At 38.7% G+C, this 17,647-nt stretch overlaps 1 protein-coding gene across 2 annotated transcripts in view; it reads left to right on the forward strand.

Moving 5' to 3' along the window:
• Positions 1-17,647, forward strand: part of LOC127445520 (furin-1-like) — a 156,754-nt gene that overhangs the window by 108,208 nt on the left and 30,899 nt on the right. For both annotated transcript variants that reach the window (XM_051705667.1, XM_051705676.1), the window contains exons 7-8: positions 8,772-8,860; positions 13,785-13,957. In XM_051705667.1, the coding sequence (XP_051561627.1) occupies positions 8,772-8,860; positions 13,785-13,957 (262 nt within the window). The remainder of the gene's footprint in view (positions 1-8,771; positions 8,861-13,784; positions 13,958-17,647) is intronic.

The raw sequence follows: 17,647 nt of genomic DNA on the forward strand, positions 1-17,647 counted from the left end.
AACATGCACAAAAAGGAGTGGTGATGGCATAGTGGGCTAAAGCACATAACCGGTCATCGGAAGGTTGCTGGTTCGATCCCCACAGCCACCACCATTGCGTCCTTGAGCAAGGCACTTAACTCCAGGTTGCTCCGGGGGAATTGTCCCTGTAATAAGTGCGCTGTACGTCACTTTGGATAAGAGCATCTGCCAAATGCGTAAATGTAAAAAAGCATGAGAGAACTGAGCTCATCAATTATGACAAAATTCTGGAACATAGTGTGAGTCATGAGAAAGGAGTTTAAATTCTTATAAACCAAATTTTATATTTTCAGTTAATTTTGTCTGCAAAAAAACAACATCAGCTTATGTTAACCTGTTTCAGCTTGTGAACAAAAATATAAAAAACACAATGTTCAGTCTTTGAAGTGTGGTCCTCTGACATTTGCACTGCTGAACACAATTGATGTTTCTGTCACACAATGTACAACAATTAGATGCTGCATATTTCAATTGGCCAGGCTTTGTAAATTTAACTTTTAAAATAAAATTTGATGCTTTAAATTTCATTCAAGCTGACTAAAACGTCTCAACTTTTTCGCGCTTGCTCGGTTCACTGAAGGGACGAAAAGCAGCCAATCGCAGTGTGAAACATAACTACTGTGCAGTGTAGATGCGTTTGGGAGTTGTCATTTTTATTCCGATTGTACTATACAATACGATCCGAATTCAAAACTAATCCTGAGATATCTACACTGGCGGCCAAAAGTTTGGAATAATGTACAGATTTTGCTCTTATGGAAAGAAATTGGTACTTTTATTCACCAAAGTGGCATTCAACTGATTACAATGTGTAGTCAGGACATTAATAATGTAAGAAAATTACTATTACAATTTGAAAAATGTTCAGAACCTCTTAAACTACTTCAAAGAGTTCTCATCAAAAAATCCTCCACGTGCAGCAATGACAGCTTTGCAGATCCTTGGCATTCTAGCGGTCAGTTTGTCCAGATACTCGGGTGACATTTCACCCCACACTTCCTGTAGCACTTGCCATAGATGCGGCTGTCTTGTCAGGCACTTCTCACGCACCTTACAGTCTAGCTGATCCCACAAAAGCTCAATGGGGTTAAGATCCATAACACTCTTTTCCAATTATCTGTTGTCCAATGTTTGTGTTTGTTTGCCCACTCTAACATTTTGTTTTCTGTTTCAAAAGTGGCTTTTTCTTTGCAGTTTTTCCCATAAGGCCTGCACCCCTGATTCTTCTCTTTACTGTTGTACATGAAACTGGTGTTGAGCGGGTAGAATTCAATGAAGCTGTCAGCTGGGGACATGTGAGGCGTCTATTTCTCAAACTAGATACTCTGATGTACTTATCCTCTTGTTTAGTTGTACATCTGGGCCTTCCACATCTCTTTCTGTCCTTGTTAGAGCCAGTTGTCCTTTGTAGACTGTAGTGTACACCTTTGTATGAAATCTTCAGTTGTTCAGCAATTTCAAGCATCGTATAGCCTTCATTCCTCAAAACAATGATTGAGTTTTTAGTGAAAGCTGTTTCTTTTTTGCCATTTTTGACCTAATATTGACCTTAAGACTTGGCAGTCTATTGCATACTGTGGCAACTCAAAAACAAAGACAATGTTAAGCTTCATTTAATGAACCAAATAGCTTTCAACTGTGTTTGATATAATGGCAAGTGATTTTCTAGTACCAAATTAGCAATTTAGCATGATTACTCAAGGATAAGGTGTTGGAGTGATGGCTGCTGGAAATGGGGCCTGTCTAGATTTGATCAAAAATGCCTTTTTTCAAACAGTGATGGTGCTGTTTTTTACATCAGTAATGTCCTGACTATACTTTGTGATCAGCTGAATGCCACTTTGGTGAATTAAAGTACCAATTTCCTTCCGAAACTGAAAAATCTGTACTTTATTCAAAACGTTTGGCATCCGGTGTAATTTTTTTTTCTTATTGATTATTCTGCTGTGCAAAGGCAACACAGTAACTTCATATTTTGACCAAAATTGGGGTTCTTAGACTGTAAGTTAACCTGTGACAGACTATAACTATAACTACAGGTTGTTGCTTTTGGTTGATTACATGAGATATCTGCTGCTGTGAGAGTGCAGATGTCAGTCTCTCCTTTCCTAACAACAGGTGATAAAGTGGCACAAATAGCGGGAATATTATTTTAAAAGATCTATCAATCATCTTGAATGCGCTGTTCCATCTGTTTGCTCTGCGAGTAGAAGTCTCACCTGCTTAACTTTTATCTAAGGAGCCATCAGGAATGCTCACTCTTCCTGACAAGCGATAGACCAGCAATATGCAACTGCCAGTGAAAGTGTGCAAGAGGAGTAAAAGACATTGGGAAGAAGCAGGCAAAAATAATTAGGAAATAAAAATCTCCCACGTCTCCCGAACCGCAGACTCATTATTTTCGGGTGGTTTTTTTCTCCTTGTGCAAATTAGTGCAATAACAGGTGCAAGCTCGTATTTCATGTTGACATGTAATCACGAAATCAACTCTCCTGTTACCATGTGAGCGAGTTTGTAAATTAATTTCGAGATCGTAGTTTGATTAGGAGACGAATGGTGTGTGTTTGATGCATCCAATCTGCGATACATTTTGTAGGATTCACTTGGCTTTAGGATATGCGCATGTTTCTAACATCTGTCTCTGGCACGTGCATAAGTACCACTTCACTGACGCATTCTCAGAATCGATTAATCGGATAATAGTTTTTTTTTCTCTCACCCCTATTTCAATCAGGTCACTCGCAGCAGTGCACCTAAATATTGTTTCACAATTGCACAGTAATTTTCAGTCACAAATGTGACTGGAATGGTCGCACTGTAGAGCCCTGCTAACAACCTCACTGCAGTTCCCTTAAAACACCTTAAGCTGGCGTCACACTAACAGACTCCAAGCAATTAGATTTTTGTCGAAGGTGTCACACTTGCAGACTATTTTGCTGAGATCTCACTGTCTTTAGTCGGAGGTATGACACATTTGCTGATTAAGAATGGTGGAAGGGTGACGGACATACCAACTCACCGAAACTCACTCTCTCTCTCTCTCTCTCTCTCTGATTCCCTGTCATGTGGAGCTCGCCGAAATACCCGACGGTCAAGAGATTAACGACCTCCCACTGGCAGATGCTAATGTGTGCTCAATCTCTCACTTACTGGCCGGCTATTTATGTTAATGAAGCTTACACCTGAAAATTGCTGGAAAAAATCAGCTGGTGTGATGCTGTGATTTTCTTCAATTCAAAATAAAAATAGATTTTCCATTTTCTGAAGTCATAAACCATTCATTTTTATTACTCAGAGATGAGTTGTAAAATTGCATATTTTCTCTGACCTTTCCATCTAAGAGATTGGGAGATTTGAAAGAGTGTGATAAATGTGTCTGTTTTCACAACTAATTCATTTAATCTTTTTTGGTTGGGAAATATTCTTTCTTGCTAGTTCAGACTGTTAAACTCCTGTAGTCGACAGTGAGGAAGATTGTTATTGTCACTTATATGTCCAGGCTTGTTTTGCATCTATCAGACAGCTCAGCAGTGGCATATCTCACTCATAACATCAGAAACCTGTTTGTGTTCAGCTTCAAAGTGAGTGAGCCTACAGGCTCCAGCATAGGGGATGGTACCGCAAGGTGTCCTACCAAACTAAATCTTCATTAAACCATCCAACTATGATAAAAGACGTGGATGTGGATGCAGTCACATACATTTATTCCATGCAGGAAAAGGCATGTTTACCATGTTTAGAGGAAAGTTCAGGCCAGGGATAATTCATGATACCTTGAGGTGTCGATCCCTAAAAATAAAGAGAATGGTGATCGTTTGCGAATGGAGAAGGACCGTGGTGATAATTTGTTTCTGAAATCTATATCTTGTTCAGGTGTATGGAAGGTACATCTGTATGAGACTATTGATTCACATTTCAGTTTGAAAGGGTTTTGATCAAGCAAGTCAGGTAATATTGTCACCAAATTGTGGAAGGTATTGCTGTAAAAGTGGGCTGTGAAGAATAAAACAGACTCATGCAAATATGTCTATGGAGATACAGCCAGGTCATGTGCATTGTATAAATCTATTCAAGGAGCATCTGGACCAGTTTTTCCATTCAAGACACCCAAGATTCACCACCGTTTATCGTCATCACACACCATGACATTTTGAGACTGGAAAAACACAGTGGGAGCCTCCTCCCTCACAGTATGAATTGCGATGAATTGTGTACGAATTTGAGTACTGTCAGAGTATGTACAGCATTTGATGAACTTCTCAGCTGTTTATGAAGTACATTTATTTAGGTGTGCAGGGGAGTAGTTTGAAGACCGGACATCATACAGAAACGTGGGCTTTTTCACGTGACCTGAATGTATGACGTAGTATCAACAACCAAAAAAATAGTTTATTCTCATTTTGTTAAACGGGTACAATTTGACCACAGGGAACAACTTTCTTGCGATATATTGGGGATGCACAGATAAAAAAATGTGTGTGCAGATTCCGATAGCCGATTATTTAGAGCAACATCTGCCGATACCAAACCGATAATATTCTTAACATGCAGTAATTGAAATCTGAATTATCTTGTCCCTTTTTAGCTGATAAATTCCTTGCTGTGTTGAGCTTTAAGATGAGTAATTAAAAACAGTGTTTCCACCTCTGGAAATTCTAGAAGTGTGAAGCTTACAAATTGCAACTCTGCCCTCATTTTCACCCAATTTAGAGTGATTCCAATTTAAATAGACATTTTCTTTCACACACAGCACAAGTTGCAGGCTAATTGTCTGACACATTTTTTCAGCCCCTTTTGACAGGAAATAAACAACACTGATCATCATAAACAATTGGCCGATATTTGATAGCTTAGATAATTGCTTAAATTGCCAGAGACCGATGTTTGTCCGATACATACTGTAGGTGCATCTCTAGTTAAGGTAGCACTCACAGTTGAAAAGAGCTGCCTGACTTGTGACTTTATGCTATTTTTTTTTTTTTTTTTTTAAAACATAGTTTTGAATCTCTCTCTTTTGTTCTCGTGCCTTTCTGGGATAGTAATGTGCCCTGTGGTTGTACTTCAGAATCTCAGAGGATGTAGTAGGTCATCTGCGTATTTCACGGCTACTGTTTTATGGATACTGATTCTGACATACTACTCAATTTGCATACTGCTTTTGGTGTACTTTATAGTAGGGATACAGAGAGAGACACTTGCGCTCACTCTTCTGACTTGCAGCCACTCAGAACACCTAAGCAACCACAGAGCAACACCTTGGCATGGTCCCACAACACCCTGGCGAGACTTGTGTCTTTTTGTCCTGTAATCTTGCATACTTTTACCCTCCTGTTGTTTTTAATGAAGAACAACCTCAGTTCCACTTGAGCGCCTCACTTCTTGGACCTAATCTTGGTTCCATGATCCTGCTGAATGAAGACTAAACTCTTAGTGAAGACTTTGTAAGTCTGAGACACTAACCTTGCTGCACATGCTGACTTTGGATGGCTAGAGTGACTCTCCAGGGATTTAACTGATTCTTCCTTCATGCTATTTAGCTCAGCGTTTAGCCCCCTTGTTCTCTTTGCTTTAGTATGTCTGCTGACCCGGCAGATTATCGTAAAAGAGACACTGTGGATTTAGACTAGACTCCATTGTCTTGGATGTTTGGATATAGCAGCATGTGGAGCAATAAATGTGTCTGTAAAATACATTTTGTTAATACAGACTGCAAAAAGAGTGTTCATGGGCATGCTCTTGCACGTTTGGGCCGTGGTGCTCATGTGGGTGTCACAAGTTTGAATCTTGCTCAAATGAAATATTGTGATTTATTTCCAATATAACTAGTGAAATGTTTTGTTTGAAATAGTATACTATTTTCAAGTTATAGCAAGGATACACAGAGAATCATTGCTATGTAGGAATTATGTTGGGTTTTTCTTTTAAAAACAGGTTGCAAATCTATTGTTGTTTTTTTTGTTTTTGTTTTTTATTTATATTTTTATTATTATTACACCTGAGATTGGCCGATACTAATCTGATCGCCGATATTTATCTTTTAAGTGCACCCTGCCACACTTTTACAAGTTACATGCTGCAGTTATATGCTTTTGTTGGATTCAATTTACATTACTGGTAATTGTGAAATGCTAACATTTATTAGAATTGAAATCAGTTATGAATAGTTCTGTTGTCACTATCAAATTTCATTGTGACATATTGGCAACCAGTAAGTACATGAGAGCATCATACAGCAGAAAATAATTTAGAAAAAGCCACTATAAGCTAAGCTTTAATCCAAAACTGCTCCAGTGAGGAATCATTAGTATTTATGGTTTGTTTACCACCTTTGGAGTAGGGGCCGATATTCATAATTTTTCTAATTAACGGAATTGTTATTCTGTCTGATCTGATTGCCGATTAAATACATTTTAAAATGTGCTCCGTTGGCTCTGATGCCACCGCCTCTCTCTGGAAGATTACTGCTTGTAGTCTGGCTTAATGTCCCGCCCACAGTATTATTGGATTGGTTATATGTAGAGTAAATGGCCAAGCAACACTGTACTCCGTATTCGTGGAGGAGAGGTGGGAAAGAGGAAAGCAGCGAGAGAAAGATGAATCACTGGGAGAACGAGCTGTTTTTAAAGGTAAGAATGCAGATACTGATGTCGTAATAAACATCACAATACTCTGTCAGTGGTCACCAATTAGCGGGCCGCGGTCCGGGTCCGGACTGGTTTCATCCGGACCGTTAGACATCATGACATCAGTTGCCCCCTCTCACGTTTCTACACTTTAGATTAGCAGCACGACAAAACAACAGAGCTGTGTACACTGCAAGTGCTCTGGGGCATAGATGGCACTGATCTTTGAATAATTTTCTGTAGCACCAAACACACTTCATTAACGCCCTTTTGCGCTCTGTACGCGCTGCCTTTCTCCCCCGGCCTGCGACGAAGCGGCGCATAGTAGAGCTGCAGACGCGGTTATTTTACTGACAGTAGACTGTAGTGAAGAAATGCATGGAGCAGCAATATAGATGGATACCGGCATCTTTTGCTAAAATACATTGCAAAAAAAATTAGAATGTTTAACTTTGCATCAATCTTCATGCGTCTGATATGACTGAAGCAAGGCATGTGACAGGACAATTTTTCACAGTTCCAGAGAGCCTTTAGAGTATAAACGATTTTTTCCATCTAAAATTAGCTTTATTAATCAACATGTTTTGAGCCTATTGATAATAAAGATACTTTTGTTTTAATTTTGTGAAAATTAACCAGAGTCAGAGATAACAATCTTTGGCATGGATGGCAAAAAAGACAACCAAAACTTTAATTTTATGAGTTCTCTGCTTATGGTGAAAAACATTTCCATTATTTGATAGTCAGCCCATTTATACTTAACTGTAGCAAACAGTATTTGTAAACTGCACTGTTTTGATGTACATTGTTTGTTTTTAGTAGATTTGCATTTTAACATTCATAGAATTGAAACATTCATAACATTCATGTATTTAAAGTTTCAGTTCAAAAGAAATGCTGCTAGGAGCTCTCTCCACTTTTATTTTTGGAAAAAAAATGATGTTGAAATGTTGTTTTCCAGTATTTTTCCAAAGATATTGAAATGTTCTGTTTTGCAGTATGTTGGTGTCATTTTTTACTGCAAATGTATATCGGTTGTAAAACATTTTGGTTCTTCAGCGGGTTTTCAGTCAGTCCTCATTCATTTTAATTAATTCTTAAAGCAATTTTGGCATTTGCACATTGTCACTGGCTGTAATCTTGTCCCGTGTGACCATGGTTATCACTTTATCACCTGCTGTCATATTTAGCAGATAGCTGCCTACTTTACAGCAGCATTGTGTAGGAGCGCTTTCCACATGCAAAAGAGGCCACCATTACCTGCTAAGAATTTGATCTGGGGCCATCATTGTACTGGCCCCTCCTCATGAGTATGTTGCAAAGCAGTAGCTTGATCATGCTGCCAACTCTGTTGGCAATGCCACACTGACATCTTTGGAAGCACTGAGAATATGCATGTCCAATCCATGTTTAGGGAGAATGGACCTGACAGGAACACGATAACGCAGTTCCCTATTTACATTCCTCTGTTGCTTTGGGACAGTAACAGTAAGCTCTGCATGGATACATCTCTTATTTTTTGCCTCTTCTCAAAACCTCACATGCTGAGGTGCTTATTGACAGCCTCTAGCTTGACCTTGCTACAGTTTAGATGTCCCAGGGAAAAAGTGCTTACCTGGACAGAAACGCATCCAAATGAGCTTGATTCACCATCCTAAAATCCTGCTCCATTAAAGTAAAAGAGACCTTGCGGTATAAAGAATTGAAAACAAAGTCCTGTTCTTTTTTTTTTTTTTAATGGATTAAAGAGAAGACCTTGCTTTCTTAGCCAATTTGGAAAGTATTTTTTCTTGAAAAAAATTTCTTTTTTTTTACACTTTAGATGTTATAAAGAGTTGAATAGCTAATTAAATAGGGTAATATTCTACTTGCGTATGGTGCTATCTTTTTTTTTTTTTTTTTTTTTTTTTTTTTAGTAACCTTTTGTTTTTGTGAATTTTATTTTTTAATTAAAAAAGTTATATTAAAAAAAGCTCGCATTTCTGCATAATATTGTTCCAAAAGTGCCAGTATATTAACCAATGTCAGTGACACCTAGTAATGGCCTTGTATAATCTGTATCAATATTAGGAATGGTACAATTTTAAAGCATACAGAAAAATAAGAATTCACTCTCTCTTTTTCAAGACATGGTACACGATGTGCTGGAGAGGTAGCTGCTGTTGCCAACAATGGCATCTGTGGTGTCGGGGTCGCCTACAATGCCAAGATCGGAGGTGAGTTGTCATGCTTACCTCCAACACATTTCCATGTTTCAACATGACTGGTCTATTTTATCATCACACAAACCTTCTTTCCAACATTTGAATTGCAAAGCACCTAAATGATACATCTGATTATCTTCACATTCAGATTAGACATGGCTTTATTCATTAAACCATGTAAGAACTCTTCCTCCATTTCATATTAAGGGCACTTTGGAAGAGGAACTTCATTAGTGATGGCTTCATGACCACAAGTGGGACAGTTATCACAGGCTCCAGCACAGGTCCCTTTGAGCCAAAGATTTGAATGCAAACAAATGTAATCCTTTTAATTGGCAGAGGTGTTTTATCCTGTTCTATGCATATTTTATCATATTACTCTTCTCTACGCAGCTGTCTGTGGGCTCTGGGATGAATTTCATTATTGGTGGGCCCATGTTAGTGGTTTTTCCCCTTCAAGAACCAAGTGTATATAGCTAATCTAAAGCTCTAATTCCATCAAATAGCTGAGATTTAACTATGTATCTAATGTTTTGCCTTAATTGTGATCATTTGCTCACCCTCATGTTGTTCCAAATTCGTATGACTGACTAACTTCTGTGGAACACAAAAGGAAAAAATGTGAGGAATCGTCGCTCTGTCCCATACAATGAAAGCCATTAAGCTTCAAAACAAGCAAAAAATATACTACAAAAGTGTTTTCAACCAGTATATTTCAAGTCTTCTCAAGCCATAAAGTAGCTTTGTGTGAAGAACAGAGTGAAAAATTTGGAGCTTGACAGCACATGGTCACTATATCTTTTATTATTTTATATATACAGTTGTGCTCAATTGTTTGCATACCCTGGCAGAAATTGTGAAATTTTGGCATTGATTTTGAAAATGACTGATCATGCAAAAAACTTATTTAAGGATAGTGATCATATGAAGCCATTTATCACATAGTTGTTTGGCTCCTTTTTAAATCATAATGATAACAGAAATCACCCAAATGGCCCTGATCAAAAGTTTACATACCCTTGAATGTTTGGCCTTGTTTACAGACACACAAGGTGACACACACAGGTTTAAATGGCAGTTAAAGGTTAATTTCCCACACCTGTGGCTTTTTAAATTGCAATTAGTGTCTGTGTAGAAATAGTCAATGAGTTTGTTAGCTCTCACGTGGATGCACTGAGCAGGCTAGATACTGAGCCGTGGGGAGCAGAAAAGAACTGTCAAAAGACCTGTGTAACAAGGTAATGGAACTTTATAAAGATGGAAAAGGATATAAAAAGATATCCAAAGCCTTGAAAATACCAGTCAGTACTGTTCAATCACTTATTAAAAAGTGGAAAATTCAGGGATCTCTTGATACCAAGCCAAGATCAGGTAGACCAACAAAGATTTCAGCCACAACTGCCAGAAGAATTGTTCAGGATACAAAGAAAAACCCACAGGTAACCTCAGGAGAAATACAGGCTGCTCTGGAAAAAGATGGTGTGGTTGTTTCAAGGAGCATAATACAAAGATACTTGAACAAAAATGAGCTGCATGGTCGGGTTGCCAGAAAGAAGCCTTTACTGTGCCAATGCCACAAAAAAGCCCGGTTAAAATATGCCCAACAACACCTTGACACGCCTCACAGCAGTGACGAGACAAAAATGTAGCTTTATTGTCACAACCATAAGCGCTATGTTTGGAGAGGGGTCAACAAGGCCTATAGTGAAAAGAATACCATCCCCACTGTGAAGCATGGTGGTGGCTCACTGATGTTTTGGGGGTGTGTGAGCTCTAAAGGCACGGGGAATCTTGTGAAAATTGATGGCAAGATGAATGCAACATGTTATCAGAAAATACTGGCAGACAATTTGCATTCTTCTGCACGAAAGCTGCGCATGGGAAGCTCTTGGACTTTCCAGCACGACAATGCTCTGGGCGAAGTTGACCCTCCAGTGGTTACAGTAGAAAAAGGTGAAGGTTCTGGAGTGGCCATCACAGTCTCCTGACCTTAATATCATCGAGCCACTCTGGGGAGATCTCAAACGTGCGTTTCATGCAAGACGACCAAAGACTTTGCAAGAATTTGGGGCCTCATAGACAACTATTACAAAAGACTGCACGCTGTCATTGATGCTAAAGGGGGCAATACACATATTACCAGTTCTCCAAGGGCTACGTGTGTGTGTGTGTGTGTGTGTGTGTGTGTGTGTGTGTGTGTATATATATATATATATATATATATATATATATATATATATATATATATATATATATATATATATATAATATATATTAAACAGCAGTTTGAACATTCTGCTAAACTTCTCCTTTTGTGAAAGAAAAACATGAGGGTGTGGAATGATTTGTATTCTGTGGTCAATTTGGCTCTACACAATAAAAGCCATTAGTAACATTTTCAAGCTCTAACTAATCAAACAGCATTTAGGTCCTGATCTGTTCTGAGGGAAATCACTCTTGACAACATAAAATGATAAATTGTGAAACAGTATTCACTTTGACAAAGAGAATACAAAAGAGCCGCTCTTGGTTTTTTTAAGTGACTTTGAAACACACACTGTCTTCTGGGTTTTCCCTGTTTTAGATTTGTTGCTGTCAGTTGCTATTATAGAAATGTTTTCTAAGGTAAGCAGTACTATTGCTCATTTATGGTTAGGGATTTATTCTTTTTATTATTATTATTACTTTTCTAAGTGATTGGAGGCAGATTAATATGATTTTCACCTTTTGGATGACAACATTTTTTTTTTTTAAAAATCCAAAAATCCCATTAGAGGAAACCAAGCCAGAGGATCATATAGGGACCATAGCAACCACATAGCAACTCCATAGAAAAGCACTTACATCACTTACATCAATCCAAACACCTTAGCAACCACATAGAATGTCACATCATTGTGGCAAGTTTTGCAAGAGCAAGCACCACTTACATTTTCTTCAGAAAATGTGCAAATATTTTTTTATTTGTTTAGCACATAGACATGTTCCTGGCTGGCCCCAAATATACACTACATGCCAAAGCTTTGCTCTTAAGCTCATGGATTATGCGTTATGGGATTTCATGTGTCAGCTTTTGCCTTGTTTCACTGTAAGGCAGCTGTTTTTGAATTAGCCTCCTAATGAGAAGCAGTGGATGGTAAGTACTCTGCATGATTTCACTTTAAATCAAGAGCAGCTGATACTTCTCCTTAATGTGCAATGAGCATGGAGAGTATAAAATATGAGGAGAGGATCAGAGATAGACGGAACACCTTTGGATAACTTACCCATAGCATTGATCCAGACTGGCAGGCAGTGTCCTCTGCAAAAGGAAAGTTCAGTGTGGAGATGGCAGCACACTAACAGAGATGGCACACAACCCGGCTAATTCCTCTGCCAGAAATCATTACGTGAGAATATTGGTTCGGAAGGCTTGGAGGAAACAGGAGAATCCATTGTTTAAAACCGCATTTGTCATAAAACTGTGAATTTGTGATACATTTTTGAAAGATAAAAATTATTTGTATTTGCAGTACACAAGTAAAAAAAAAAAAAAATAATGTACTTCCTGCGAAGTAATCATAGCTAGCTTTCTCTTTGTCCTAAAGGGACGTTCAGGACATTTGGAATGCTGATATGGGATACAAGCAGCCAGTTTCACCAAGATGTTGTGCTGTACTTCTCTGTCTATGCTAAAGCTCTCAGATTGCATTGGAAAACTTAAAACGACTGAACTTTTGTTTATTTGCACTAACCCGTATGAGGGCAACCTTAAGTAACCTTGCCCCCTTGTGTATCAAAGAGGCGATTCACTGTTTTGTAGATATTGAACTGTGATTCCCCATCTTTTTACCACTTACAACTAAACAGCACTGGATAAGGGAGTATTTTGTGACTGCCCACAGCCAAGATAACTTTGTGATCCGGGATCACAATAACTCAACACTTCTGACATTTTGGACCCAGCTCCCTGGCTCATTCCCAAACCCCCAATTCGGTTTAAGATTCCCTTTCGTACAGAGAAGTGGAAAGAGATAAGATGGGCTCCTCTCTTGCTCAGTGTCTATAAAGGGATGTATGAAAGAGAAGAATGCAGATGCTTGTCACCTTTGAATGAACTCTAAAATCGAGCGTGCACATCCCCCTCCTTTTCCTTTTTTGCTACAAAGAACTTTTTTTCAGAACCGTCTGTTTGTGTGCCTTTTATGCTGCAAGTCATGTGTGAACATTTGATGTTTACACTTTAACAAACAATAACAACCTCTTTTTTTTTTCTTTTCTTTTCTTTTTTATGGAGATCACTATTTGCTTATTGGAGGTGTTCTGTGGCAGCCTTGTCTTTTAAATGAATGGACAAGACAACCATACAAATGAAATGCTAAACAATTGCCAAATGACTGTTTAGGAAGCTGTGTTTTATGTTTTAGCTAATTCAGCCTTCTATTTTCTTGCCAGTACACAGCATCTTGCATCACACAGTAATTTAATGCAGGTTAATGTATTTAAGGTTTTGGCAAGAATAGCAAATAGTGATAGATCTGAGAAAAAAAAAAAAAAAAAAACGTTATCACTGGGATACATCAAGATGCTCGAGGTTGAACTTGTTCTTCTCCAAGTCTCGGTCACCATCTCCATTCCCATCTGGTACAAGCACAAAAAAAAAACACTTGTCCTGATTCCTTGAACAATATTTTCTTCCCCTCTGCAATTGACTACAAATTCGAATTCAGATCTAGCTCTATTCTGGTGTCGAACACCCACTTTTCACTGTCCAATCAAGTCCTACCCTATATATATTTTTTTCCTTGTTGAATATTCTGAATATTTAAATTGGGATTTAAATTGCCATTTCATGTTGACTTTCAAAAAGGTTTTACAAAATATGCTGGTTTATTTGTGTTTTATTTCCTCTCTCCCGTGTACTCAAAGGATTTAAGAGTTTGGATGTGTTTTGCAGGTGTGCGCATGTTGGACGGAGAAGTCACTGATGTGGTGGAGGCTCAGTCTCTCAGTCTCAACCCACAGCACATCGATATCTACAGCGCCAGCTGGGGACCTGAAGATGACGGCAAAACTGTGGATGGACCCGCAAAGTTAGCCAAAGAGGCTTTCCTACGCGGCGTGACAGAGGTTTGGCTTCATGCTGGTTAAACTAAACATGTTACACTTCTGTGTCATTTAACTGGTGCTTTTATTAATGGTAATATTTGTGTTGTAAATACAAGGGGTGGTGGGTCTGTTTTACTCTGTATATTCAGTGTTGAAGTCAGACTCCACATGCAGACTTGAAACACTTTGCAGAATATATACTAAATACAGTATATTAAGGGTACCACAAGGAACCACTTTTGTACCACTTTGTTGTTTCCTGGAAGTCCACTGATAATTTTTGTCAAGGTTTCTTGAAGCAAACACCGTAATTTTTGTTTTACATTTTCACCCTCTCTCTGACCATTAAATTTAAACAGACTTCTATTACTGTGCCGTTAAGATAGGGCTCTGTGATTTGGACAAAAAGCCAAATTTAGATTATTTTGAAAAATATTGCGATTTATGATTTGAACTGCAATACGATAAACAAAAAATGAATAATTGATTCCTTTTAACCAGAATTTGGTAATAATTTGCCCATGTTCTACTGCCAATAAAAAAGACTTGGGCTACTTTTTGAGGGCTGACACGAGTCCTCTTAAAAAGAAAAAAAACTGGGACCTTTTTCACTTCAGCCACAACTAAACAAATAAAATGATGAAACATAGGGAAAAAAACACTGCCTTCATATTCACACTGGATCTGTCCACTGTGTACCTGTTTATTGTCCACTTTGTGATAGGGCCTCAACCCACTATTCATCATCATTATTATAATTTTTTGGAACTCAAATTGAATATTATATATTGTAATATTATAACAATATATTGATTATTATTTAATATTTAAATTAATATATTTCTGCAGTGCATGGGGAATTGATATGCAGTCCAGTTAAACCAAAGAGTTCTAAATTGTCAAGCTTTTATTCTGGCAGACAACGGCAGGAAGAGTTTCTGTGTGTAGCTGATTTCCCAACAGCTGTTTAACGTGCTCCTCATTTGCATTGGAAGTCAGAAGTTTACACACACCTTAGCCAAATACATTTAAACTCAGTTTTTAATCAGAGAACGTTCCCTGTCTTAGGTCAGTTAGGATCACTACTTATTTTAAGAATGTGAAATGTCAGAATAATAGTAGAGAGAATGATTTATTTCAGCTTTTATTTTTTCATCACATTCCCAGTGGGTCAGAAGTTTACATACACTTTTTGGTAGTATTTGGTAGCAATGCCTTTAAATTGTTTAACTTGGGTCAAACCTTTTGGGTAGCCTTCCACAAGCTTCTAACAAGAAGCTGCTGGAATTTTGGCCCATTCCTCCAGACAGAACTGGTGTAACTGAGTCAGGTTTGTAGGCCTCCTTGCTTGCACACGCTTATTCAGTTCTGCCCACAATTTTATCTATCAGATTGAGGTCAGGGCTTTGTGATGGCCACTCCAATACCTTGACTTTGTTGTCCTTAAGCCATTTTGCCACAACTTTAGAGGTATGCTCGGGGTCATTGTCCATTTGGAAGACCCATTTGTGACTGAGCTTTAACTTCCTGGCTGTTGTCTTGAGATGTTGCTTCAATGTATCTACATAATTTTCCATCATGATGCCATCTACTTTGTGACGTTTTTCAGTCTCTCCTGCAGCAAAGCACCCCCACAACATGATGCTGCCACCCCCATGCTTCACGGTTGGGATGGTGTTCTTCGGCTTGCAAGCCTCACTCTTTTTCCTCCAAACATAACAATGGTCATTATGGCCAAACAATTTTTTTTATCTGACCAGAGGACAATTCTCCAAGTTATTTGTCCTCATGTGCACTTGCAAACTGTAGTCTGGCTTTTTTCTGGCGATTTTGGAGCAGTGGCTTCTTTCTTGCTGAGCAGCCTTTCAGGGAATGTCGATATAGGACTCATTTTACTGTGGATATAAATACTTGTCTGCTTGTTTCCTCCAGCATCTTCACAAGGTCCTTTGCTGTTGTTCTGGGATTGATTTGCACTTTTCGCACCAAACTACGTTCATCTCCAGGAGACAGAACGAGTCTCCTTTCTGAGTGGTATGATGGCTGCGTAGTCCCATGGTGTTTATACTTGCATACTATTGTTTGTACAGATGAACGTGGTACCTTCAGGCATTTGGAAATTGCTCCCAAGGATGAACCAGACTTGTGGAGGTCCACATTATTTTTTTTTCTGAGGTCTTGGCTGATTTCTTTTATTTTCCCATGATGTCAAGCAAAGAGGCACTGAGTTTGAAGGTAGGCTTTAAAATACATCCACAGGTACACCTCCAATTCAGTACACCTCCTATCAGAAGATAATTGTCTAAAGGCTTAACATCATTTTCTGGAATTTTCCAAGCTGCTTATAGGCACAATTAACTTAGAGTATGTAAACTTCTGACCTACTGGTATTGTGTCAATTAAAAGTGAAACAATCTGTCTGTAAACTATTGTTGGAAAAATTACTTGTCATGCACAAAGTTGAAATCCTGGGTCCGGCCATTTATGTGGGCGTCAGTTTGGCACATGCCACCTACCTAACCATTGTTGCAGACCATTTTCACCCCTTCATGGCAATGCTATGTTCGGGAATGGTTTGAGGAACTTGATGAAGAGTTACCGTGGGATGTGCTGGACCAACAATTCTGATCCACGGCAGCTCCACCTTGCAACTTAGAGGACTTGAAAGATCTGCTGCTAATGTCTTGGTGCCAGATACCACAGGACACCTTCAGGGGTCTTGTAGAGTCCATGCCCCGGCGGGTCAGCACTGTTTTGGCGGTACGTGGAGGACCAACAGCATATTAGGAAGGTGGTCATAATGTTTTTTGATCATCAGTGTAGTATAGCTGCTTTTTTCCACCATCGAGCCAAATGGTTCTGAGCACAGTGAGTAATGGTCCCAGTAACATTTCCAGTTGGAATCCGGATTTCACAGTTAGCTAACCTTACTCGGGACAGAGAATCATGCTGGTGGAATGGCTTTAATGACTGGGTGAATCACGACTGGTCAATTCTATTTTGTAGCACCTCAATGGCAAAATAAAATGTTAATGTTTTCATGGTTTTTGACATAAGTAGCATGCCTTCTGAATTGAACTTTTCTTTTTGCAGTAGTTTTTTATTAATGGTCTGGTTGGACTGAAGATGGAGTTTTGCATTTGTGAATGTCTACATAGTACATTAAACTCTTATTTCAAGAGAACAAAGAAGGTCCTGTTACCAGGACATGGACAATTGCTTCTCTGACTCAGCTGCTATTTTTACTGCTCTGTCATTATCTGCATCCGTCTTTCTGTGCCATGACACAGTGGATGTGCTTTAATTGTTATACTTTTGGCTGAAACTGTTTAATTTGGGCCTCTTAATATTTAACTGTAACTAGCAGCAACATTTAAGAGGTCAGAAATGTGTAGATCAAAATAGATTGAGTAGAACGTTTTATTTGCTTGTAAGTCAGCAATGGTGGGAAATATTAAAGGAATGCACTGCTTGGTTTGGGCGAACTTCATTTGCAAGCGCATGGGATCATAAAAGCAGTTACTTGTCAAGGGGAGGTTTGTTTAAATGAAATGTCACATTTGATTGCAATATTCGGCGAGGCATCTTTGTGGATTTTCCGGCGCATGAACCGTATTGACATTCTTAACACCTAATTAAGGCATTTGCTCTAAACTGCTATAAGACGCTGGGCAACGGAGCGACATTAAGGCTGAAACATACTTCACAAGT

Source organism: Myxocyprinus asiaticus, chromosome 1 (genome assembly GCF_019703515.2).
Source record: "Myxocyprinus asiaticus isolate MX2 ecotype Aquarium Trade chromosome 1, UBuf_Myxa_2, whole genome shotgun sequence".
In the NCBI taxonomy this organism is placed as follows: Eukaryota; Metazoa; Chordata; class Actinopteri; order Cypriniformes; family Catostomidae; genus Myxocyprinus; species Myxocyprinus asiaticus.